The following is a 26,868-nucleotide window of genomic DNA, read 5'->3' on the forward strand; positions in this document are numbered from 1 at the left end:
CCCTATTTATAGTAGCTGTGTGATTTATGTTTTTTTGGTTTAAATATTATTTACATGTTTCTGGAAAAGGATTCAGATCGTGTTAATACAAGGGCCAGGTTACACAAACATATTTGGATTTTTCTTCATTTAAACATACCTCCCAACGTTAGGTTATGGATATGGCACAAAGGGGAATGGCGAGGAGGGACAGGACTGTCCTAAATAGGGATATATTAGCCTGGTGTGTGTGCACTTCAGTTCAGACTGACCAGTCTCTGTGGCCAGCCTTGCTCAGGGTTACACATGCACAGAAAGTTTCACAATGCCCTGAGATAGGCTTAGTGCCCTACGATTACTCTGCATAAGTCTAAAGCATCTATTAATGCACTCACATTGAGGTTTCTGGAAAACAAGCCTAGAACTCAGGATAGGAGAGATAATTTAAGATTGGCCCATGTAGTTCAGAACAAATAAATAAAATAACTCTTTACTGAATTCTGATTTTCAGCAAATTGGGGAAAGAAGCTCACTGTGAGTTCTTAAAGGGAAACTCCAGTGCCAGAAAAACAATCCGTTTTTCTGGCACTGGAGGGACCCTCTCCCTCCCACCCCCCAATCCCCGGTTACTGAAGGGGTGAAAACCCCTTCAGTCACTTACCTGGGACAGCGGCGATGTCCTCCCAGTGATTGCGTCGGCCGGTGGGCGAGACTGATCTCGCGCACCGGCCGAGGTGACGTAATGCGCATGCGCGGAAATGCCGCGCATGCGCATTACGTCTCCCCATAGGAAAGAATTGAAAATCATTTCAATGCTTTCCTATGGGGTTTTGAGCGACGCTGGAGGTCCTCACACAGCGTGAGGATGTCCAGCGACGCTCTAGCACAGGTTTCCTGTGCTAGAACCCAGGAAGTGACCTCTAGTGGCTGTCTAGTAGACAGCCACTAGAGGTGGAGTTAACCCTGCAATGTAATTATTGCAGTTTATGAAAAACTGCAATAATTACACTTGCAGGGTTAAGGGTAGTGGGAGTTGGCACCCAGACCACTCCATTGAGCAGAAGTGATCTGGGTGCCTGGAGTGTCCCTTTAAATAGTTACTCCAATCACCATTACCACTACAGCCCGCTGTAGTTATGATGCCAGGCTTACCCTGACTTAGTTCCCTGGTAATGGGAATGGGGATTTTAGGTTTGCCCCATTACCTGGATCCCTGCCGGTTCCACAGCTCCCTGGTGGTTTGATGACGTGATATTGCAGAGTCGTCCTCGTTATTCATTAATTGGATGAGAGCATCAGTCCTAATTTTGGGATCCTGTCTTGCTGTCCGAGGTTTGTCCCCAGTGTAGTGTGCAAGCACATTGTTAGACGTGCTCCCACTGCTCTAAGGACACAATTTCATTGCTCTCTGATCTGCCAGTAATTTGGGCCGACTCTGCACTAATGCAAGCAGGTCCACCTCCCTTAGGCAGCACCAGAGATGTGATTTACATCAATGTCCCGCTTCCTTTACCCCCATCCCACCAGTGCCTCAATTCACACGATGCTAGGAGCTTTAGAGTTACACCTCTGGCAGAAGAGTGGTTAAACTCTGTATGGTGTATGACCACTTCAAATCATTGGAATGACTTGAAGCTTGAAGAAACCCTTTGACTTCATGTTGAGTGTTGCACAAACTTCCAGTTTAAATATTGATACAAAAAAGGAAATATATAACACAAACTAGACCTGAGCAGCAGCTGAAAAGTATATATGTATTTTACAGAAACAAAAAAACACAAATCACACACACCATACACCAGTTTAAACCCCCAGATACCTGCAATAAAATCCAATCGGTCACCACAACCGCAAAACAGAACTCAATAGAACCAAGCAGAGTGTGCTTGTTTGTTTGATCTGATTCATCCACATCAAATTCATTTTAATTCACCTTGGATTTACCTGTGGAGTCTTATTCAAATGGATTTCACACAAGCGTAGTGCAGAAACATGGCTCTCTCCCTCGGATACTGCTACCCCTGCCTCACTGTCCTTTGGTGATCTTCACTTTACCCACAATCCAAGACAAGCGGAGATTAAAGGTGGCGGTGTAGGTTTTCTTCTCTCACCCCACTGCTCCTTTAAAACCCTGCCCACCCCCCCTTCCCTCTCTTTCCCATCATTCGAAATTCATTCAATTCGCCTTTTCAAACCCTTCTCTGCTAACATTGCCGTCATCTATCGTCCCCCTGGTTCCCCTCTCCTCTTCCTTGACCACTTTGCTGCCTGGCTACCCTACTTCCTCTCTTCCAACATTCCATCCCTAATTCTTGGAGACTTCAATATTCCCATTAACCCACCTTTAACCCCAGCAGCCTCTAAACTACTTTCAATTACTTCCTCCCTTGGACTATTGCAGTGGGCTAATTCTCCCACTCATGTAGCTGGCAATACCCTCGACCTTATTTTCTCCTATTCATGTACATTATCTAATATCTGCAATACTCCATTTCCTCTCTCTGATCACCACCTCTTATCGTTTGCTCTCAATTACCCCCTCACCCAACAACCTCAGCCTAACCCCCCTCAGCTCAGGAGGAACCTTAACTCTATTGACCTCCAGCAGCTGTCGGCTGACATTGATTCACAACTGCTATCCATCCCTTCCCTCTCCTGTCCCTCACTGGCCATCTCCACATATAACACTACCCTCACATCTGCCTTGAACACTGCAGCCCCACTCCAAACATGCACCACGAGGAGAACACGACCCCAACCTTGGCATAATAAATCAACACGCTATCTGCAGAGTTGCTCCCGCTGTGCTGAACGCTCCTGGAGGAAGTCCCGCACCCAGGCAGACTATCTTCATTATAGATTCATGTTGCTTTCGTACAGCGCAGCCCTTGCCCTCGCCAAACAGTCCTACTTTTCCTCTCTCATTAGTTCATGCTCCCGCAATCCCAGACGTCTCTTTGACACTTTTAATTCCCTTCTCCGCCCTGCTGTGGCCACCCCCCAAACTAACCTTACAGCTGATAGCTTTGCATATTACTTTACTGACAAGATTGAACAGCTAAGGAAACAATTCTCCCCTCCTTGCCGTTCTCTTTCTCAACCACACATAAATCATGCTTTCCCTACCCTTCAGACTTTCTCCCCAGCTACTGAACAAGAGGTGGCTGCACTTCTCCATTCCTCTCGCCCCAACACTTGCCCACTTGATCCTGTCCCATCTCACCTCATCAGATCTCTCTCCCCTTGTCTTGTGCCTATCCTAACACACATCTTTAACTGCTCTCTCTCTTCTGGCACTGTTCCTGCTGACCTTAAACATGCCACTGTAATACCTATCCTGAAAAAACCATCTCTTGACCCGTCCTCCCCCTCGAACTATCGTCCCATATCCCTGCTCCCTTACTCATCAAAGCTTTTGGAAAGACTTGTCTTTACCCGTGTGTCTCACTTCCTTAATTCCAACTCTCTCCTTGACCCTCTTCAGTCTGGCTTCCGCCCTCTCCACTCTACTGAGACCGCTCTTATCAAAGTGACTAATGACCTAATCTCCGCTAAATCCAAAGGTCACTACTCCATATTAATTCTCCTTGACCTCTCTGCTGCCTTTGACACAGTTGATCATTCTCTCCTCCTTCAAACTCTTCAATCACTCGGTCTCTGTGACTCTGTCCTCTCTTGGTTTTCCTCCTATCTCTCCCAACGCTCATTTAGTGTCTCCTTTTCCAAGGATACCTCCTCCCCTCGCCCTGTCTCGGTTGGAGTTCCCCAAGGCTCTGTCCTTGGTCCCCTTCTATTTTCTCTTTATACTGCCTCTCTTGGAAAACTTATTGCCTCTTTTGGATTCAACTACCACCTGTACGCTGATGACACTCAGATATACCTCTCCTCACCGGACCTCTCCCCGGCCGTCCTGCAACGTGTCACTGCTTGCCTCTCTTCCATCTCTGACTGGATGTCGTCACGCTTTCTCAAACTTAACCTCTCTAAAACTGAACTCCTTGTCTTTCCTCCTCCTAATACTGATCCTCCTCTCTCACTCTCCCTTCAAGTCAGTGATATCCACATAAGTCCATCCCTACAAGCGCGCTGTCTTGGCGTCATACTTGACTCTGGTCTCACCTTTGAGTCTCACATCCAGTTTGTTGCCAAGTCCTGTAGGTTCCAACTCAAAAACATAGCCCGCATCCGCCCCTTTCTTACGCAAGATGCTACCAAGGAGCTTGTCCATGCTCTAGTAATTTCCCGCATGGATTACTGTAACCCTCTCCCGATTGGTCTCCCCAAAAGCCGTACTGCCCCGCTACAGTCTGTAATGAATGCTGCAGCTAGACTGATTTTCCTATCCAGTCGGTCCTCTCACACCTCGCCCCTCTGCCAGTCCTTACATTGGCTCCCTGTATCCTATAGGAGTCAATTCAAAGTGCTAACCCATACATTTAAAGCACTGAACAATTCCAGCCCCTCTTATATCTCTTCACTGATCCAGAGGTATGCCCCTCCTCGTACCCTCCGCTCTGCCCGCGACCACCTCCTGACCGCTGCTCGCACCCGTACGGCCAACTCACGCTTGCAGGACTTCTCACGGGCGGCTCCTCTCCTATGGAATAACTTGCCTACTGCCATCAGACTCTCCCCTAGTCTTCAATCATTTAAGAAGGGCCTTAAATCCCATCTCTTCAGGAAAGCGTATGGCCTCCCAGAGTAATCTCTCCCTTACATACCTGTCCCTATGGGATAGTGCTTTGCTCTCTCCTCCAGCTCTGCTTCACTCCTACTTGATATTTCCTATCCTAATGTTTCTAATACCCCACCTCCTATAGACTGTAAGCTCATTTGAGCAGGGTCCTCTTCAACCTATTATTCCTGTAAGTTTTCTTGTAATTGTCTTATTTATTGTTACATCCCCCCCTCTCAAAATATTGTAAAGCGCTACGGAATCTGTTGGCGCTATATAAATGGCAATAATAATAATAATAATAATAATAATAATAATATCGCAGTGTTAGATTGAGTAAGACAATACCAGAAGGTTGACAAGTCATGTTGCCCTATATTGCTTGTTCATATTTTAAAATTCTGATAATTGTTCACTTTTTGCAAGATTTTTTTTTTTAAAATTATTATTTATTATTAACACAGGGCCAGCATTTTCAATGGCACACTACAATGGGTTAATGATATCTAATCTTCTTAATAACAATATATCAAATAAATTCAACTGCAAATATTAATGAATTTATACCTTGAACTATTAATGACCTTTCAATACGATCCATTTACTTCTTATGGTGGCAGAGTTTTATGTCAATCATTGTGATCCAACCTAGATGTCAAATTAAATGAAGTTGAAGACCCAGAAGAGCACGGTTACCCTCCTTCACTTGCACTTGGGCACAAAACTAGCGATCATTACGTGTGATCCTTTCCTGTGACCCTGTAACTCAGTCCTCTCTTGCCGTAGGGAACGGCTATGCTCAAAAATATTATTTATGTTCTCCCTGCTCTGCTTTCCAAAGGGGGAACATTAATGCTATGAAAGGTTATCCGGTCTCCATTCAGTGCCCAGCATGATGTGTTAAGTAAAGCCCCGATGCTGTCATTTCTGATAGCCTGCATTTAGACTTTTCCTTTTACACTTCAGTATATATTGTCTTCTTCCATTACAGTCATTTGTGAAGAACACACCACATACATTCTTTAAGCAGGATATGTGCTGTTTATTATCCCATACTTTTTCACTTTGATGGAATTCAAAAGCTAAAGCCGGCAAGTGCGTGATTTCATCATCTTTTACATGTGTTGTTTGTTTTGTGTTTTATTTTTTTCTTCTATTTTATATATTAACCCCTTAAGGACACATGACATGTGTGACATGTCATGATTCCCTTTTATTCCAGAAGTTTGGTCCTTAAGGGGTTAAAATGGCTGTATAAATAGCTTAATTAGAGAGAATATTGAGAGAGAAACTGGTGTATTCTTTCATTGGGCTTGTTCATTAAACCAGTAATTGTTGGGAAATGGGAAGGTAGTCAAATTTCAGTTAATTAATTAATTCCCAATCAATTGCTTGTTTAATTAATACACTATTGGAGTTTTAGACAGTACCATTCTAAAACAGAATAAACACATGTTATGAAGTTGCCAAAAAAATAATCTAATCAAATCCATGCACACTTTGTGTGTATCCGTGTACGTACGTACCAAACACACACACACAGATATTGAAAAAAAGATGCAGATATACACACACCAAAAAAAAACAAAAACAAAGAACATTTTTAACATCCTCCTGTTTCGATACCTTTTGGCTACTCGATTGATGGGAGTAGGCTAATTGGGGGTTTTCCCTACCCCTTCTATCTCCACTTCTCATTTTTCTCCCTGAATTACAGGGCCAACTGACAGGAGCCCGGTTCAGATTCTAGTATGGCCAGTAGTTCTGCCCCTGTAATTTGAGACCAGCACCGAGACCTGTGACGAAGTGCCCTTCGCTACTTGTGCCTGGAGGGGACTACTGGCTAGCCTCCTGCCTTCCGACTATGGCCCCTGTGCTGATGGCTGTATTTTCCCCTGCAGAAAGGTTTATTTGTGTATTTCTGCCGGGGCGTTCAGGACTTTCAGTATGTGAGTAGTGCTACCCCAGATAGCTATGCCATGGAGCCTATTCGTGTAACGAAAGACTATGGAAAAGACTTTGGCTCCATGGCGATTGAACTGAATGTATGTGTTCTGAGCGCCATTCAGTAATAATGTAGTTGTATGTAGTAATTGTAACATTGTGTAATTTTATGTATTTTTGTAACCATGTGGTTAATGGAGTCTTGCCTCTGTCCTGGGAGATAATTTTATTACTTCCCAATTATCTCCAGGATATAGAGGAGGGATTGTGATGTCACTGTGGGAGTGTTTTGTTTGTATTGTCTGTGATAGGTTGTACTGTGTCCCACCCTGTGGGATGTCCCCTTGCATGGGGACTTGCATAAAAGCCAGTGTGTGGTCATTAAAATCAGATCATCTTGAACCTTTCTTGAAGCCTTGGCTCATGTTTGGGGGAAGGGATACCTACACTCTGGGGATTGCTATAATCACTCACTCCCCAGAGTAAGCTCTTGCAATAGCTTGATTTGTTCCTGCTACCTCTCTGGATTTAGGAGAGGTTCACCCACTGGGAGCTGGATCCTGGTCATGGATCCAGGGTGGGTGGAGACGGCGAGACCCCGGCGCAGCTGTATCGCTGGAAGTGGGGTCTGCAGTGCTGATGGTGTCGGTTGGAGTGCTTGGCGTCCTCAGCGAGCACTAGGAGCATCGATTGGCGGAGGTACTCAGTCGGAGTGCCAGCGTTCCGTCACAAGACCTATTTTGTGTTTGGGACAGGGGCTAAAAACATGAGACTGTCGCAGCAATAATGTGATGGTTGGAACCTCGGTAGGCACTATTTTATGACTGAAAAAAAACCAAAAAAAACCAATGTCTTACTAGTGAGGAATTGATACAGTAATCCATCATGAAATCAAGGTTGAGAAATCTTGAAAACTTGTGGGTAGAGGGATTTTAAAATACTGTTCATAATTTTGACCTGTCTGCTCTGCACCGAAAAGCTCTTTTAAGTCATCTTGGAGATTAAAAGCGACAATTTCTTTAAAAGAAAAAAGATGCATGTATTGTTTTACATAAAAAGTAGACGAGGTCTTTAATAAGTATGGAAAAACTTCCAACGATAGATTTAAAAAAGAACAAAAAAGTTACTCTGCATATAAAAATGTATAGTCTGGACTTTAAGAGCTTGAACAAGGACAGATGGGTCTAGTGACTTTTATCTGCTGTCATATTCTATATACAAAGATGAAAAAACAAGGGCATTAGGTATGCAGAACTTCAGTACGCTCAGACAGCTAGCGGTGTCTCAATACCATGGGGATCATCTAGAATTGGGATTACAACATATGGTGCTTTTAGGTGTACTTTATATTATGCCTTGCTCATGTCTGTATCCCTTTTGATCCTTTTTATAAATGCCCACGAGTTAAGGTCAAAGCTTTAAGAGGGCTTTTATGATATTTCCAGTGAGTGCTCCGTCTTTTCTGTGTTCCATCCTATTTAATACCGAAACAGATGTCAACATTTTTTTTATCGACTTACTATGCGACTTCTAGACTAGATACAGATGATCTAAGATATGGGTCACAATGATGCACACACACACACACACACACACACGTTCTCTTATTGCAGGCGCTGCTTTCACAGTTTATTTAACAGCATGGTACTTAAAGAACCAGAAATGTGCCTTGCTGTGACTAGCATTAAGAGGTTAATTATGTATTATGAAGGGTCTTGTGAAATGTATTTTATTCAAACGAATCTTAGTAATTTAAATGGGCCAGATTCTAAGCAATTTGTAGTTTATAAAAGGAAATATATATTTGGGCATGGTGGATTAAATGAGGCCACATTTAGATAGCTGACTGATTGGCTAAATTAGGGGCAATTTAATATTCAAATACCACCCTGAATATTCAACAAATGAATGAACCAACTCTGAATAAGCCAGTTGTATAAACTGGCAGATTTGTTGCATTTAGGTGGGTGGTAGGAATAACCAACAACTTTGTGTTTATTATGAGTGTTGAGCGTTTCCCAAGCATATGGAATGTATTATGAAGTCAATTGAGAGAGGGAAACGTCAGACTCTAAATCTTTTTCCCACGCATAATAATTATAAACTCAGGTCCCCAGGTATCAATGTCCTTGAACCGTCATCTGTACCTTAGATATTGGATCTGCCCTGTCTTAACTGTGCAAACCAAATCCAAATTAAACATTTGACCTGCATGGTTGAGTGTCAGATGAGCTTTTACAGGTGGTGAAACTTTTTTTTTTTAGCATACTGTTCAAGTTTTATATGTAATATTCCTAAGAATTGTGTAAACAAGGATATTAGATAGGACACAGATTGTGTTTAATTTGGGATGGGACAATGTTTACAGGATCAGGGAATCCGTCCATTTACACGGTCCCAGGTCCATGAATGGTCTGAAAAATAGTGCAGGGTTTTTCTTAATGCTGGGTCCTAGATAGCCTTTAAGAACAGATTTGAAGAATACTAAAGTAAACTGTACATGATTACAATAGGTAACAGTGAACAAATTGGGCAGCCTCATATTATAAACGTGTTGTCTATGTTCATAAGTGAAAAGCAATATTGAAAAGTAACCCATTTACTCTGCTGTTAACTGTGTGCAGATACTTAATGTGTTTTCTTATATTTAATTCTTAGGCAGCCCACTCACTGTATTCTGCCGGGCATTCTTTGGATTTACTGGAGACAACACTCCCCAGATCTACTGGATGAAAGGCGATAAGTTTATTGAAGAATTAGAAAATCATATTAAAGAAGGTGTATTCAGGTAATGCAGGAAACATAACATCCACCCCCTTAAAGAAACAACATACGTTCCAATTAGTAATGTTAATATTTTGACATTAAAAGAGTTTGACATCAGATAATTAAATCCATTTGCAGCCCCAAAAAAGGACATAAAAACAAACACTTAGGTCTTTGTATATGTCCTTCTTTCTTTCTATTGATATGTCCATCAACACTGTCCTGAATTCCATTTTACGGTGTTGCGGATTTAAAGGAGAACTGTCGCCTCCGAGGATTTTTATTATTAGATTTACGTATAGCCTATACTTTAAGGGAAACTGTGCTATTAAATGAACCTCTGTTTGTAATGCATTAGTAAGATAATGCTTTAAAGAAAATTAAAAAAAAAATTACATTAAAAATCACGTTTTCTGTAGTGCACGGTGTGGAGGACCTCAGGCCAACCGTCTTTTGTTAATATATGCCATTTGTTCAACAACACTTTCCAACAATTTTTTCAACAAAAAGTGTCCTGTTTCAGTTCTTTTTTTTTTTATTATTCTCCCACTGAACATGCAAGTTGTGAAACGTTAATACAAATATCAGTTGACTGAGCCCTGGGCTCTTTTCTATTCCCCTATCAAATTTGTGTTGAGCTATGGGTATAATGTTGCAGTAGTTGCCTTGTACTAGATGTTTGGCATAATTAATGATAGGGGCCTTGGCATCATCTGACAATGTGCATATTAATTGGTGGATATTAACCCCTTCCTTTAACCCCTTAAGGACACATGACATGTGTGGCATGTCATGATTCCCTTTTATTCCAGAGGTTTGGTCCTTAAGGGGTTAAGGAGAGCAGCACACTGTCAATATCACATGTGATGTGGTCATAGGAGGAGCAATTGTGTGTGTTATCTTGGTAATTAGAGAGGCAACGTGGAGAGAGCCTACACCAGCTACTACATTCTCTCTACCACTCTCCCTTTCCTGCTTGTCTCTCTGCGCACACTGGGAGGAAGTGAAGCGTAATAATTTACTCCCAGCACAGAAGCAGCGCGGCAGCAGGGAACAGCTCACTCTACAAGGGACAGGTCACAGGTCCTGTTATTGCCAGTGCCATAACACAAAACATGGGACTGTCCTGGCAAAAAGGGACAGTAGGCAACAGTGGCAGTGTTTTTAGATAAAATGCTGCACAAACCCCTTGCAGAATAATTATATCTGCAAAATGAAGTGGTTAGGTTGCTAAGTCAGAATTAAATATAATGTAGAAATCAATATCTCTGTATTTAACACTATCTTGAAAACTGACACCTCCATCGTGGCTCCCTGTAACTCTTTAAAAACTCTGCTCTTTTTATTATTTTATTATTTATTATGCTCTTTTTACTATTTAACATAGTATGAGAAGGTTTAGAAACAGAAACAAAGTATAACTGGTAGTTCATTTTACAGGCAGCTCTAGACTTATCAGAGCTCTTTTTAATTCCTGACTATCAGGCACTATAATCCCTTCACCCGCCCAGTCTCGTATTCTCCTTAATCAACCCGTGGCAACATACTCACCAACCATTCATCACATGACTCTCATTCGCTTTCATCCCCTACTCAACCCAGTCCAATACTGCCATCCTAACCACCAATCACACACTTGTGCAGGAGACTGTTTCACTGCATGCTTCAAATAAATAATTGGCGGTTTTTGACATGGAGTGAGTTTTTGTTTGTTTGGAAATCTCATTTCACATAGGAGGTGAAAAGTGGTCATGTAAAAAATGTGAAACTCTCCAAAACAGCGAAAAAAATTTCAAATATAAAATAATCGATACTATGAATAAAACTCCCTCAGAAAACCAAGCGTTTTCTCCTTTTGGGCAGGAGAGTATAGCACTTTACTAATGGTTCAAGGCAAAAAATGTCATGTGTGGCTTTGGAAAAGTTTCTTGGAAGTAATAGAGGGTTGACAGAGCAACTAGACAAAAACTGACACATTAAACCGTTTTAAACTCCATTTCCAGACAAGGCACATAACCTTTTTGATCCTTGCATTTTAGCCCAAAAATAAACGAGACTATTGATTCCTCAAAGTAATTGGTTTATAATTATGCACCAAGCTCTTTTTAAACCCACTGAGCGTTATTGCATTAATCCCTCAGTAAATCAAGTTCTCTGTCTTAAAAAATTCACGAACTGCCAGACAATTTGAGAACATTGATTTTAAGCTCACTGTTGGAACAAAAAACAATGGCCGTATTGCCGCTAGCGAAAGGATGATGGTGATAAAATGATAACTGGCTTGTAGCTCTCTGATTATTGACGTTATAGCATCACTGAACATCTCTCATTACGCTTTGTCAAGGCTTAATATCAAAGAGATTGTAGACCAGTAACTTCTCTGTGCTGAAGTCGTTTTCCAGGAGGAGATATCTAGTATTTGGCCAAGAATCCTGTCCTTAACCCTACCAGCTCTAGATTTATTTATTATTTATTTTTTAATACAATATTTTACCAGGAAAGATACATTGAGATTTCTCTCGTTTTCAAGTATGTCCTGGGTCCACAAATCATTGTATTGTTACATTAGGGTACAATAAAATACAAAAACAATATTAATACATAATAAACACAAAATGTAACATAGAACAGGTAGGAAATAGATAGAGGAGATTGTAGCCAAGAAAGATGAACAGATAGATGTATCGTTTTAAGACTCACACGGGTTAACCAGAGCTGTAGTCATTGTGCAGCAAATCAAATGTGATTGTTTTATCTCAATCAATGGCACTTTTTTCACCATTTATTTAAAAAAAAAAAAAAAAAAAGAAAGCAGCTGTAAGTTAGAAGGTAGAAATGTGGACTATTCAGCCTTTTTGATTAGTATGTGTAAAAGGTCATGATATGGAAATATGCTCATGCATTGATCTCTGATTATGGAAATGTCAGCCGCGGAACACTTCAGTTCTTCCTTTAATGACCAAGGAAATAACAATACGTCTTCAATTGGAAATGCTATCTGGGTTATAATGCCAACTTTTGGACTTGCTATGAAAAGGTAGTTATTTAAAATAACGACTTCATCCAAACTGTAATTTACACTTTGATAACTGATCATCTTAAAATGTTTTTAGTTTGTGCTTCAGTGATCCTGCCAATAGTAATAATATACTCTGCGTCTTTCCAATTATCTGAGAACTACGTGTCCTGAAACATTGTAATTATACAGGAATGTTACAAATAATGCGTGCGTTTAATGAGAGCTATGGAAGATAGACTCGATAGAACAAGGGTTTTATTTTTATAAGCCGTTTTTCTGCTTTGCGCTGATTTGCGTTCAATAGGATCCTTCCAGGTAAGGTAATTATAACGTGCACATATTTTTCGGATGTTGTTAAAATACGTCTGCTTACTTTTTTTTGCTGGTTTATTTTGAATATATTTGAAGTTAACGAGATGTACAGAATATATAGAGCTTATGTACACTTCTGCATTTACATCATCCTTCTTCTAGCTAAGAGCCTAATTAAATAAAAGGAACACTATAACATTACAAAAATGTATTCCTAATGCTATCTGTCCCTGGTTCTATAGAGCCCCCAGTTACCCCTTTTCCCAACCAAAATAAAATAAAGAGTTTACTTACCTTTTTCCAGCATCAAGAGTTTCTCTGTGCTGCTTACCTCTCCTCCGCACCGTCATCAAGGAAGCACGGCTTCCACCGGTCCACTCCAGTGCTTTTCATAGAGGAGCATTGAGGACCTGATGTGGAAAATGCTTTCCTATGAGCTTCTGCGTCACGTGTTTTTATTATGTCATTGCAGTGGAAGTTCCTAAAGTAGCTGCCAGTATGACAGCCAATAGAGCAGTGGTTCTCAAACCAGTCCTCATGGCCCACCAACAGTCCAGGATTTATGTATTTCCCTCTTTTAGTCCAATGGAGATACTAATAAAACCTGGACTGTTGGTGGGTCTTGATGACTAGTTTGAGAACCACTGCACTAGAGGCATGTTTAACCCTTCAAGGTAAAAATTGCACTATCTGCAAACGGCAATGTTTTACATTGGGAGGTTAGCTTTACAGAACTACTGCACCGGACCATTTCATTGAGATGAAGTGGTCTGGGTGACTTTAGTGGTCCTTTATATATTCCTTTGTTAAGTTCTCCTTGTTACTTGTCCAATTTGTTAGTCACATAAAATCTGTGATACATTCCCTAAACCAAACGTTCTGTGGCTAATCTACTTCTTACATAATATCATTGGTTGTAACTGGGCAACGGTGAACTAAACAAAGAAATTCGGGGAGGGACAGCCCGTAGTAATCCCAACCCCAAGTGGGAAATATAAATATTCTTTTACAATTTGCCTGAAAAAACGATCATACCAAGAGAAGACATATAAGGTCTAATCCGAAATTTGAAAAACAAAATAAATTAGGCAAAAAGTGCCATATTAATGTAAGTCACATCGAAAAATGTTGACATTGTATAGAAAGTCATGTTTTAAGAGTATTATATATCATAGTTGTTCCAAACTCAACAGTCTTGCATTTAGACTTTTTCCAATTCTTTTTATGGAACTTTGCCTGTAGCATATACAATGTTTTTGTTTTTTTCTGCCTCGAAATGTTCTTGCTCCGTAACAGTTAGATATTTAACTGACACAGGGATCTAATTGATCAATACATAAAATTCCAAGGCCTCTAAAAAAATTGTCTTTAAATGCCTTCCCAAATACCTAATTATACTTTATTTTTTCTTTTGTCACTTCCCTTTTCTTCCCTTTGTTGTAGATTACTCAAAGAACATCTTGGGGAGAAGGAAGTAGAACTGGCGCTCATCTTTGATATTATTCAAGAAAGAGATCTGGGCAACTACAGCTGTCATGTTGAAAACAAAAATGGGCACAACCATGCTACAGTAATCTTACGGACTAGAGGTATATTAGAGTGCGACACATTATGGTTCGTGTATAATGAATGATGCCTTTTCTTGCAGGGTTGTTAAGCATAGTTGATGTATTGAGTGTAATGGTTGCCACAAACCCACACTTTGTGGGTAGCAGCTGATGTGTTTTGAGGGAGAGCTATCTTTATAGTTGCAGGCTTTGCCATGTGTAAGTGAGAAATTATTTAGATTTTTGTTTTCTTTTTGTCTTTTGCATAGAAGAGGTCAGGGGACTAAGGATGAAATCTGTATTACTTTCTCTACAAAAACACCCCACTTCTATAAAAGAAGAATTGTAGTTTTAAAGGGGGCAATATTACTGAATTAGATTAGACGGCTGGTATTGGTTAGTTTGGGTAAAGTGAATGTCTTAATACATAACATATTGTATATGGGTTTATTAAGCATTCTTATCTTGTGTTATCTGAGTGATTGGTATATTTTCTGAATATGATTCTGCTATAGATTTTCTCTTAAACTCTATTTTGGGTTTTCTTTTGTGTGCTAGTTATGTTTTATTGTACCAGTTCTTACATCTCACAAGTTGAATTAAAACTCAACTTGAAATTGAGAGGAGAAGCAGTTATTCGGATTAAATTCATAGTTAGACAACAAAATTTACTACAGCTAATCACACATGTTCATCCCAATATTTATATATCATTTTTTTTTCTATTCAATATTAACTTCCACTAGTGCTTATAAAACCGACAAAAAAACTTGTCTGATTAATAATACAGAAGAAGATAACATGTTCAGCTTAAAAGATTTAAATATACGTTTAAATACATTATCGGGAAAGTCTCTAATTTGCTCAGCGTATAATTATAAACTTATCAGTTGTGCTCATCCATACTTGAAAATGAATTTACTATAGCTGTGTTTAACCCTGGAATGTATGTAAAGTACAGTACAGAATAAAAATTAAGGTGACCACAATGCAAAAAAAATCAAAAATCTTTGGAAAAAAGTATTTCTTCTATAAGCTTCTTAGCCCTATTTTTTATAGTTATGCCACTCTTGGAGCCCAAATAATGATTACTCTGATTTGTTGATAAGCCCAATGTAGTTGCTGTTACCAGTGGTGTATTTGGGATTTGTGCTGCCCTAGGCACAACTAAATTCGGGCACCCCCAAATCTTAATTTGCCCCCCCCAATTTGTGTCAAGGCCACTTTTTTTGACTGACAGGCACAGGCCCCAGGGCCGGCGCGTCCATAAGGCGGCCCAGGCGGCCGCCTTAGGGCGCCCGAGCAGGGGGGGCGCAAAAATCCGAATCCCCAGCCATCAGCTAGGGATTCGGATTTTTATAATACCGCAGCCTACCTTGCCCTGCTGAGGCTGCCTGCTTCCCTTACTTCCGGACCGGAGGTGAAGTTCCTGCTGCGCCGCCCACTCCTGATGATGTCAGGAGGAGGGCGCGACTTACACCTCCCCCAGAGTCCCCTGCGGTCCACCGTCGGATGAATCAGGGCCGGGCTCCCTCTGCTGGCTCCAATATGGCGGCGCCCATGACAGAGTGGAGCCCGCCCGCGTTTGGAGCCAGGCCAGCCAGAGAAAATTGTAAGAGGAAGGTAAGGGAAGGGAAGGGGAGGGGAGATAGGCAGATAAGCCCAGGCGGACTTTAGTTTAATATGGTGAGCCGAGTAGGTGGCCTGACTTCCGCCCCCTCCCCCTTCCCCCTTCTCCTGACTCCATATTGTCAAAGTCCTGCAGGCAGGCGGCAGCAGACTTACTTTGGAAGAGCTGCCTCTTCTGCAAGACTGCTCCCCATAGTGTTGGAGTGCCTGCAGTCTCCTCAGATCCCCATCACTTTAGAACTGTCTACCAGCACTTGAAGGGGGTAAGATTGAATTTTTTTTATATTTAATTTTTTTAATTTTTTTTTTATATTTAAATTTTTTTTAAATTCTTTATTATTATTATTTTTTTTAAATTCTTTATTTTTATTTTGGTTGTGCATACAATAACATTGGGCTTGCACAGCTCCAACAGCTGTTGCAAGCATTTCTTTGACAGGTAACATGGTATAGTGAGTACTTTCACAGCATTTATATCTATATTTGCTTTGTTATAGTGATAATGCTCTCTGGTAACTCATGTGACGTTAACGGTAAAGCACAGCGATAATGCTCTCTGGTAACTCATGTGACGTTAACGGTAAAGCACAGCGATAATGCTCTCTGGTAACTCATGTGACGTTAACGGTAAAGCACAGCGATAATGCTCTCTGGTAACTCATGTGACGTTAACGGTAAAGCACAGCGATAATGCTCTCTGGTAACTCATGTGACGTTAACGGTAAAGCACAGCGATAATGCTCTCTGGTAACTCATGTGACGTTAACGGTAAAGCACAGCGATAATGCTCTCTGGTAACTCATGTGACGTTAACGGTAAAGCACAGCGATAATGCTCTCTGGTAACTCATGTGACGTTAACGGTAAAGCACAGCACAGCGATAATGCTCTCTGGTAGCTCCTGTGTTGAATTCTTTATTTTTGATGTGCAGGTGGTTACAGGGTATCGACATCCGCCACAACAGCGTGTTTCCAGATTTGCAATAGTTAGGCAGTGGCATGAAAAGTCGCACATTTTTATATTTGTGTATCAGGCTTGGTTGAACGCTATACTATGCATATTTTTATGTCATGGGTGTTAGTCGATTAAACATCTTTGTATAAACTTATTGCTTTCAGGTAGAGTGGGTCAGTGGCTTAAGTCGGTCACCCCAAGCCCTCAGTAGCAGGAGCCCCTGCGCGTGTATAAGATTGAGTGGTCAAGCAGTCTGCCGCGGCGTGTCTGTGCAGAGCCTGGTGTAGGCGTTTGGTGTCTGTGCTCTCTGGACTGTGTGTGTTTGCGCGGACATGTTTGTTGCGTGAGGGTATGATAGTGGTTGTCGGTGGTATGAGGAGCGCTAAAGAAGGTGATAGAGAAAGTAACAACAATAATAATAATAACCATGAAAATGAAAGTAATAACAGCCCCCAAACGTTCAGTATCATCAGCATAATTAGGTACACCCGAACACTGTAGTTAATAAAGGATAGCAAGCGTCTTTGAGTGTCTCTGATCTAGCCCAAGACAGTTGGTGTCAGTATATATGGCCTCTCGGCCGCGGCTGGGCCTGGGATAGTCCTGATTAATGGGCCAGTGTGTTGCCTCATCATGAGTGTGTTCCGTGAGTTTGGGTCGTAGATGATATGCAATTCTCTTAGGTCTACTTGGTGTTGTTGTTCGCCAGTGCAGGTTCTGTGTGTCTGCTCGTCTTCCCCTTGTGCAGTGGCTCGCTCCGTGCCTCCCGCGGGCACTTCACTGACCTGTTGCACGTCCATAGTCTCAGGGTGTTGTTTCTGAGGTACCGTTGGGTGGGTGATGCTGTTTGGTGTGTTGGAGTGGGACGCAGCGTTGTGCCTCTGGCTCCGTCCTCTTGACTCTTTCATTAGGTAAGTAGTTTGGTGCATGGCGCCGGAAGCGACGTTTGTGGTGCCGCCATTTGTTTTGCGTCTCCTCTTCTCTTTTCCCTCGACCTTTGATGGTAGTTGTTTATTTGGGGCCCTGCAGTGCTTACTGGCAGTCTGTTCTCTCGCGTGTCAGGGCAGTACGGGTCAGTGGTCTGTTCTGGGCTCTGTGGGTCAGCTCTTCCATGTGTGGCTTCCGCTATCTTGGATTCTGGCTTCAGGCCTACGCCACGGCCTGGTATGATATGGCCTCCAGGTATGACTGTGGGGTGAGGACCGGGATCACCCCCCCGGCCCAGAGGGGGGGGGGGACCGGGTCCGCACAGATGCAGTGTGGTTGTCGGGCTATGTTTGGCAGGATAGCGGAGCGGCGACCATCCACTCCACTCACCGCCAGGTTCCCTAATTGTTTAGTCTTGATTTCCTGTATCTCCTTAAAGGGATACTGTAGTGTTCCTTGCACTACTGACCATCTGCCTACCCCTTCCTTCCCTCCCTCCCCCCCACCTTTAAATAAAGGGTTAAAAACCCTTTATTTACTTGCCTTGTCTCAGCGCAGCGCCTAGCGGGGTCTACTGCACATGCGCACAGCAAATGCCGAGTGCACATTAGACCTCCCCACAGGAAATTATTGACTCAATGCTTTCCTATGGGGAAAAATCTGACGCGGGAGGTCCTCATGCAGAGCTTGAGGACGTCCAGCATCAGATAACGGACCAAAAGTCTGTTTCAATTCCAGAAGCGTCCCTTTTGGTAGACAGCCACTGAGGGCAGACTTAGTGATGCAATGTAAACATTGCAGTTTTCCTACGTGCAAAAGGGACACAGCACCCAGACCAGTTCAATGAGCTGAAGTGGTCTGGGTGCCTACAGTGTCCCTTTAACCCCTTAAGGACACATGACATGCATTGGAGCATTGGTAAGTCCATTGTAAATGTGCTGCAAAACGTTGCACTGCAACAATCTACTCGGAAAGATGCACACTGTGCAGCACTGAACTAGGAATCGCCTCTACTGGCCATCTGAGTGACTGTCACTAGAGGTGTTAATAGGCAGCAATGTAAACACTGCCTTTTCTCTGAAAATGCAGTGTTTACATTTAAAGGCCTGCATGGGCAGGCTTTAGACACCAGAATATTAAGCTATAGTGGTTCTGGTGACTATAGTTAGCTGGCTCCTAGATCGCAAACAAATTTGTCAAGCCCTGCAACAAGCAGGTTTGAACTTTGAGGGATTATTGAGTTGGTGGAGAAGCAAAGCAGATACTCTGAGAGAAACACAATGAAAGGAAGGAACGGTTTGGACAAGGCTGGCCTGTTCTGGCTGCTGCAGAGAAGGAAAGAACCTGCATCAAGGAACATGACCAGAGCGAGGAAGGCAGGTTGACCTATGGATGAAATTTCACTTTTCCTTATAATGTTAAAATTCCTAATTGTGTGTGTGTGAAATTAAACTTCATTCTTATTCTTTACATAGCTGGAAAAGTATAATCAAAATGCCGAAACTATTTAAGGAAAAGAAATCATCAGGGGCAGTGTTCAGACAAAGACGAGCAGAAAAAGAGAAAGCTGGGAAGCGGATGTCTGAAGCTTTAAAGGAGTACTTGACTTCTCACAAAAGGAGAAAGCAAGATACTGCTGCATCAGAACCCGTTTCCAATGTTGCAAGCGAACCCGTGCTAATCGATATCGATGAATCTTCATCATCATCATTCAAACAGCCCATCACAGTCCAAGAGGCTGTTAAGGTAGATGATGCAAATACTGGAAAAATACCAGAACAACAAGATGATGAGCAACCTTCCACATCATCACACTCTGTCTACCTTGAGAAGACTATTGACCCAGAAGAATCAAATGACGAAGAAGAAAGAGAGGAACTGCAGCAGGAGGAACAATCTACTTCTTTGGCAATACTGGATTTGTCTGATCCAGCTAATTGGCCAGCTGTTCTCACCACCTCACTAAGGGATGCTCTTGTCAGGAAAGGTCCTGCAAAGCAAAAAACTAATTTCATTTTCCCCAAAGATGCAGTGAATAGACGTTTCACTAAAGCCAATTACAAGCGACGGCTGCCAAACGGAGAAGAAACCTTTAGAAACTGGCTGGTTTATTCTGTCAAATTGAACAAAGTATTTTGCTTTTGTTGTAAGCTATTTGCAACTAAAATCACTACAAGTTTGACACGTGGAGGTTATGATGACTGGAAAAACTTATCTCAAAATCTTTCCATTCATGAAAAGTCTAACTCTCATCTTGTCGCTGTAAGAGACTGGAATGAACTCTCGAGAAGATTTGGTTGTGGAAAAACAATAGATGCAGCTTCCCAGAGATTGTTGGCAACTGAAACACAACATTGGCAAGATGTTGTTAAGCGCCTTATAGGCATAGTAAAATATCTTGGTCGCCAGTGTTTGGCTTTCCGAGGTAGCAGAGATACATTATACAGTGACAATAATGGGAATTATCTGCAACTTGTGGAAATGCTAGCCACATTCGACACCGTTATGCAGGAACATTTGAAAAGAATAAAAAATAAGGAAATTTTCCAACATTATTTGGGGAAAGACATTCAAAACGAACTCATCAGCCTTATAGCGAAAGAAATCATAAAACACATTCTGCAGTTGTTGAAAAATGCAAAGTATTATTCTATAATACTTGATTGCACACCAGACATTACATTAATTGAACAAATGACTATAATTGTTCGATTTGTGTCTATCAAGGAAGGCAAGTTTCCAACTGCTGAACCAGAGATCTGTATTGAGGAAAAATTTCTAGGTTTTATCCAAATCCAAAGTTCAACTGGGGAAGGTTTAACTGAGGCAATTTTGTCTGAACTTGAAAAATTTAAGATCCCAGTTGGTGATATGAGAGGACAAGGATACGATAATGGATCCAATATGAAGGGCAAACACCAAGGTGTTCAGAAAAGAATCCTGGATTTAAACTCGCGTGCCTTTTATATTCACTGCAGCGCTCATACATTAAATCTAGTTGTGAATGATGCAGCCATGTCATGCAGGGATGCTGCAACCTTCTTTTCTATTGTACAGAAAATCTATGTGTTTTTGTCAGGATCCACAGTTCGATGGAATGTCTTGAAGAAGCACATTGGCAGACTTACACTTAAACCTTTGTCTGACACCAGATGGTCTTCAAGAATAGATGCTATTCGCCCATTTAGGTTCCAGGTTGGAGAAATTTTTGATGCGCTCTCTGAAATTTCAAGAGAGAACTCTCACACGGCAATGGCACGGTCTGATGCTGAATCGCTTTCAAAAGAACTGAATAACTTTAAATTTTTGTGTCTTATTGTGTTGTGGTACAACATCTTAAATAGAATAAACTTTGTTAGCAAACTTCTCCAAAGTAGAAGTATGTATCTTCCAGATGTTATAGATATTCTGGAATCCACAACCACTTTTTTGAAGAATTATCGTTCTGATAAAGGGTTTGAAGATTTACTGGTAGAGGCAAAAGACCTATCATTGGAGATGGAAATAGATCCTGTGTTTCCTCCTATTGTGCGACAAATTAAGAAAAAGAGGATGTTTTGTTATGAAGCACCAGATGATCCGATTTGTGATCCTGCAAAAAAATTTAAAATTGAGTGCTTTTACAGCATTTTGGATGTATGTAGTAATTCTCTTGATGAGAGATTTGAGCAAATTAAGCACCACAGTAAGCACTTCCAGTTTCTTTATACTATACAAAAACTTAAGGATGTACCAAGGGAAGCAGTTATGGAGTACTGTACAGACTTGCAGAATATTTTGACTGATGATAAATCAGGAGATGCTGACCTGGATGGAGCACAACTTTGTGAGGAACTTACAATATTGGCTCCTATCTTGAGGCCTACAATGACACCCAGTCAGATTCTAGCCTATGCACTTAAAAATGGCTTTGCTCCCAATGTGTCTATTGCACTTCGCATATTGTTGACATTGCCAATATCTGTAGCCTCTGGGGAGCGAAGCTTTTCAAAAAATTATCTTCGGTCCTCTATGTCTCAAGAGAGATTGGTGGGACTTGCAATGATTTCCATTGAAAATCAGATTGCAAAAGAGATTGATTTTAAAACTCTGCTTCATGATTTTGTAAATGCGAAAGCAAGAAGGGTTAAGTTTTTGTAGGCTACCATTCTCACTTTGTTTGTGTGCAATATCTGTTAAAGCACTTTGCACTTTAGGTGAATTTGCACTTGCAGAAGCCTAAAGCGTACAGTTTTATTCATTGTATAAAAGTTATTTATAGTAATTATGTTGATATTAAAGCACCTTGATACTAGTTGCACTACGTCATGCAGTTTGAGTAATAGTTATTGCAGTTTACATGCACTTGAATTTATTATTTATTATTGTTCTGTTTTATAATTTTTGTTTTGTTGAATAAATGTTAATAAAATATACTTTACAAAACCACAAATTTGTTCTTATTTTTCTCAAAAAAACAAACAAAAAAACACATGTTAAATATATAACATAACTATAACGTAATGGAGTGGTTTTGGTTAAAAGAGCTTGTCCCTGCAGCCTGACAGATGTAAATATTGCATTTCATAAGAAAAGGCAGAGTTTACATTTGCTTCTAAGGACATCTCTAGTGGCTGTCAAATGGCTTTATCTCTTTAAAAAAAAGTGTTTATCTATCTAAATATCTTTACAATCTAGTGTTTTGTCACACCTCTAAAACATTTTAGAAACTGCAAGAAAAATGTATGGGGGGGGGGGGGGGGCGGCAAAATACTCCTTCGCCTGTGTAGACAAAATTCCTTGCACCGGCCCTGACAGGCCCTCATTGATACATGCACTCAGTTGCAGATCCACAGTCATTGGCACACACATATAGTCATTAGCACACACACTGTTTAACCAACACACACTTTCACTGACAAACACACACTCTCAGATACACATAAAATGACAGACACACACATACCCATCCTCACTGATTTTACACACTCTGGCAGACACACACTGACAGCTACACTCACAGAGCGTGAGAGAGCAAGAAGAGTGGAGGACAGCGCTTCCTTGCCGCCTGGCTAGAATATTAGTAGTTTAGCACCTCGGGGGGGCCCTAAGAAGAACAGCCCCAGGACATGAGGCAAACAAGGCATTTGTTTGGGAGCTTGGCATGGGTTTTTTTGACGCAGAGAAGCATGTACCCTGAAAGAAGTGATTGAGCCTGGACACTGTACAGGAAAGCGTGGTGAAATGTATAGGGGTGTACACTGATGCCACCTGCCTGAGGATACCACAAAATGTTAATAGTTCAATAGCTGGTAGAGTAACAAGGCGATACGTAGCCTAGGCCTCAATTTAATTCATTAAACTCTAAACAGTTGATAAATGTATTTAATGCCAGCTGGAATTTTCAGCAGCCAAATCCAATAAATTGGTTTGTTGTTTGCAATAAAACAACCAACACATGTGCTTTGTTAAAGGCTGAAAGTCAGCAGCTGCTTACTATAATAAAAACAAGTTACTCTGCAGCTATTGCTGAGCAGTCTCTATTAAAATACATGGCAGACCTGGCACAGGCGTTGTCCTCCCCTCCCCCCCCCCCCCCCCCCCTACCTGTGAGCATAGAGTGAGGGCTGTAAAATTATCTGCACCCTTGCCCACACAGTGGGACTGTAATTAACATAATAAAACAATGGGGACATAGTGTTCCACCATGCCTGCACCCATTGTTGGCTAGTGGGGGCTTTAGTTACCAAAACTGGAGGAGAACCTTATATCGTCCCCCCAAATGTAGTCAAATATAGCATAGTAAAATATAGGCTTTGGATTTGATATGCAAACCAAAATATCTAGACTCCCAATAAGTCTTCAACTACAGTAATTAAATCCAAACTATGAAATAGCTTATTACGAGTTGAAAAACTGCAGATGAATGTGATAAGGTCTCAATTACCCTTCTCTAGAACTACAGTTCAGCCCTATGTTAGATTGCAGAGCTGATAAGATGCTTGCCATTTGAGAATCTAAATAAGATGGTCTTATGTCAAGGTCCCACATTTTCTGAACAATATGTGTTCCCCTGAGATTACAGAGCTGTAGATTTAATCTCCAACCTATGCTATGGCGCGGTTTTATATTTAGGTGTGTTAAAGACTAATCCATGGACAATGTATCCGCTCCCAGGGTTTGGCGACTATAGTCACCAAAACAACTTTGGCTTAATGAAGCAGTTTGGGTGTATAGATCACACCCTAATCACAATATAACACAGAATGTTCACATCACAGACAAGCTAAACCACAGGATTAACAATGGCTACCTTGTAACTCTTACCAAATAAGAACATTATTAGTTATCTTACATAAAAAAAAAAAAACGGTATAGATCATCACAAAAACAATGCAGTAAGAAAAGCTTGTCAGGATGCAGGGCACGTCATTTCCAAATGGCTTGTCAGATTAGATGCAATAACACCCTTGTTCTTGATTCAAAACATAATTAGCAGCAGAGGCCAGAAAAAGAAAGTACATTTACATGTACACCTGGCAAACTGCAGCGAGAGCACAGCTCAACAAGTATGGCTAAGATTCTTGTACTGCTTGGCAGTCAACATCAGATGGTGATGCAAATGATTGTGTGCTGCTTGGTGTATTTATACAAGACGTGTTTATATGAGCGCTGATTGGTACTTATTTTACATTTAGGATAATGTGTGTTACATAATGTAAATAGCATGATCATTGCATAATAAAATCAGTCTGTTCAGGAAGCAGAGGAGGAAATGTAATGGATTCATTTGCTGAAACAGATTATACATTTCATTATTTTTTTGCTTCTGTGTTTGTGTAGATCATATAATCAATTCACTGATATCTTAAAGGGACACTCCACTGCTTAAATGTAAAAAAAAACAAAATTCACTGTTTAGTAGATGTACTCCAAATGAAAACATGCATGCATTTAAAGGGACACTGTAGTCAGCCAGTCCACTTCAGCTTCCTAAAGTGGTCTGGGTGCACTGTTCCTGTTCCCCTTAGTCCTGCTATGTAAATCATTTCTGGTTTAGAGAAACTGGAATGATTACCATGCAGGACTAAGGCAGCCACTAGAGGCACTTCCTGGATGCTAACAGATTTCTAGTCGCCTAGAAGATGCTCTGCATGAGGCCATCCAACGCCAGTGAAATCCCCATAGGAAAGCATTGAGTTGGTGCTTTCCTTTGGGATGGCATAATGAGCTTGCAGCGCTCGCCACACATGTGCTTTAGGCTCCCCCTTTGGATGACTTTGGAGGAGGCAGAGTGCCGACCCAGCACTAAGGGACATCAACACTGGAAATGGGGTGAGTAAATAAAGTATTTTTAACCCATTATGTTCCACAAGGGGTGGGGACCAGATTTATACTCCTAACACTATAGAATCCCTTTAACTATGCATATTATTTCACTGGGGTATATTAACCGCTTAAGGACCAACTTCTGGAATAAAAGGGAATCATGACATGTCACACATGTCATGTGTCCTTAAGGGGTTAAAAAGAGCTTGCAAATGCTGCAGTTCTCTTGTCTGCTGCCTTTGCAAACCCTCCCCTTCTAACTCCATCCAGACATTCTGTGGCTGTCCAATCACAGACTTCCTAATGCAGCTCAATGAGGAGTCTTTGCAATGCAGGTGCTCTTGCAATTGGTGCCTCTTAAATTTAGCTCCACTGTGCTACCCAGGAAGTAAAAGGATCGGTTGACGGGCAGGGGCTGTAACAAGATCAATTTATAAACGTGCCAATTTCTTTGGAAATCTGCACTTTTGGTACAATGGGGGGAAAAAAAAGATATACGATTTCCACATACAGCACTTCAGCGAGCTAAACTGCCTTAGAGATCCAGAGTGTTTCTTTAAATCTGATCTCTGGGCCTCTGGATATTTAATTTTAAAACAAGATACATTGGTGCAAAATATGAAAAAGCTGCTCTACAATCAATGTGATTTATTTATTTCCAGTGTTGATACCCTTGCTTTAAATTTAGTTGCTTAATAAGGACACGGTTACGTTGTAAGAAGGTAGTTTTTCATTGAGTATTGGATTTAAAGCAATTTGATTTCCCTTTATGATAGAGTGCTTCCTATAGAATGTAACATGGTAAGTCGTAGCAGTGTAGTTTTGGTAATACAAATGTTTCCAGGAGATTTAGTTGAACGCCGCCATTAAATTCACTTGGAGAAATCTTTAACAGTGATGTAGGTCTGGGTCTGGGTCTGGCTAAGGAAGTAAGAAGATGCCTTATTAAATAATCATTGATGTTGAATATGCAGCCTCGCTGTCTGTTATCAGTGTAAACTTGACAGAATGATGCCTTTAGTGTAGAGGATCTGCTTAAAGGACCAGTTTGTGCAATGTAACAACTTCATAAAAATAATATCAGGAAGTATTACTTTACTGAGAGGATAGTGGATGCATGGAATAGCCTTCCAGCTGAAGTGGTAGAGGTTAACACAGTGAGGGAGGTTAACACAGTAAAGAAGTTTAAGCATGCATGGGATAGGCATTAGGCTATCAGATAAGGCCAAGAACTAATGAAAGTATTTAGAAAATTGGGCAGACTAGATGGGCCGAATGGTTCTTATCTGCCGTCACATTTTATGTTTCATCGAAAATAAGTTGTTATGGTGCCAAGAGGTCCCTGGCACTGACTCACCTTCAGGGGTTAAAACATTTAATCCCAAAGTCTTTGTCCCAGTGCTGGATCTCTCTACCAGACTGTACTACTGCGTGCTTGAATTCTAAAACCGGAAGACTTTTGCAGTATCATGCAGGGGTGCCACTGATTGGCTGAGGGTGTCAGTTGGCCTTTCTCAGCCAATCAGTTACTTTTCATTCGTAAAACAATCTTGAAAAGGAGCGTACCGTTTCAAGCCTGTTAATTTCTGAAAAATGAACATTTTCAGAGATTATCTAAACGGTTATTGGATTTGGCTGATTAAAAAATCTCGCAAACTATGTTATTCATTCAGGCAGAATAGATGGTAATAGCAGAACCATCTTGTGCAAGTCAGTAAGGTTTAGTACTATTTAAGAGAAATACATTTCCACTGGAAGGATCTTTTTTTCTTACTTTGGCTAACTGCATAAATGTTGTGAACAAAAAA

The 26,868-nt window shown here is 41.1% G+C and overlaps 1 protein-coding gene across 1 annotated transcript in view; it reads left to right on the forward strand.

The window, feature by feature from the left end:
- Positions 1 to 26,868, forward strand: part of IL1RAPL2 (interleukin 1 receptor accessory protein like 2) — a 671,170-nt gene that overhangs the window by 629,360 nt on the left and 14,942 nt on the right. The window contains exons 7-8 of the mRNA XM_063431954.1: positions 9,257 to 9,386; positions 14,139 to 14,284. Of these exons, the coding sequence (XP_063288024.1) occupies positions 9,257 to 9,386; positions 14,139 to 14,284 (276 nt within the window). The remainder of the gene's footprint in view (positions 1 to 9,256; positions 9,387 to 14,138; positions 14,285 to 26,868) is intronic.

The sequence above is a fragment of the Pelobates fuscus genome, chromosome 9 (genome assembly GCF_036172605.1).
Source record: "Pelobates fuscus isolate aPelFus1 chromosome 9, aPelFus1.pri, whole genome shotgun sequence".
NCBI lineage: Eukaryota > Metazoa > Chordata > Amphibia > Anura > Pelobatidae > Pelobates > Pelobates fuscus.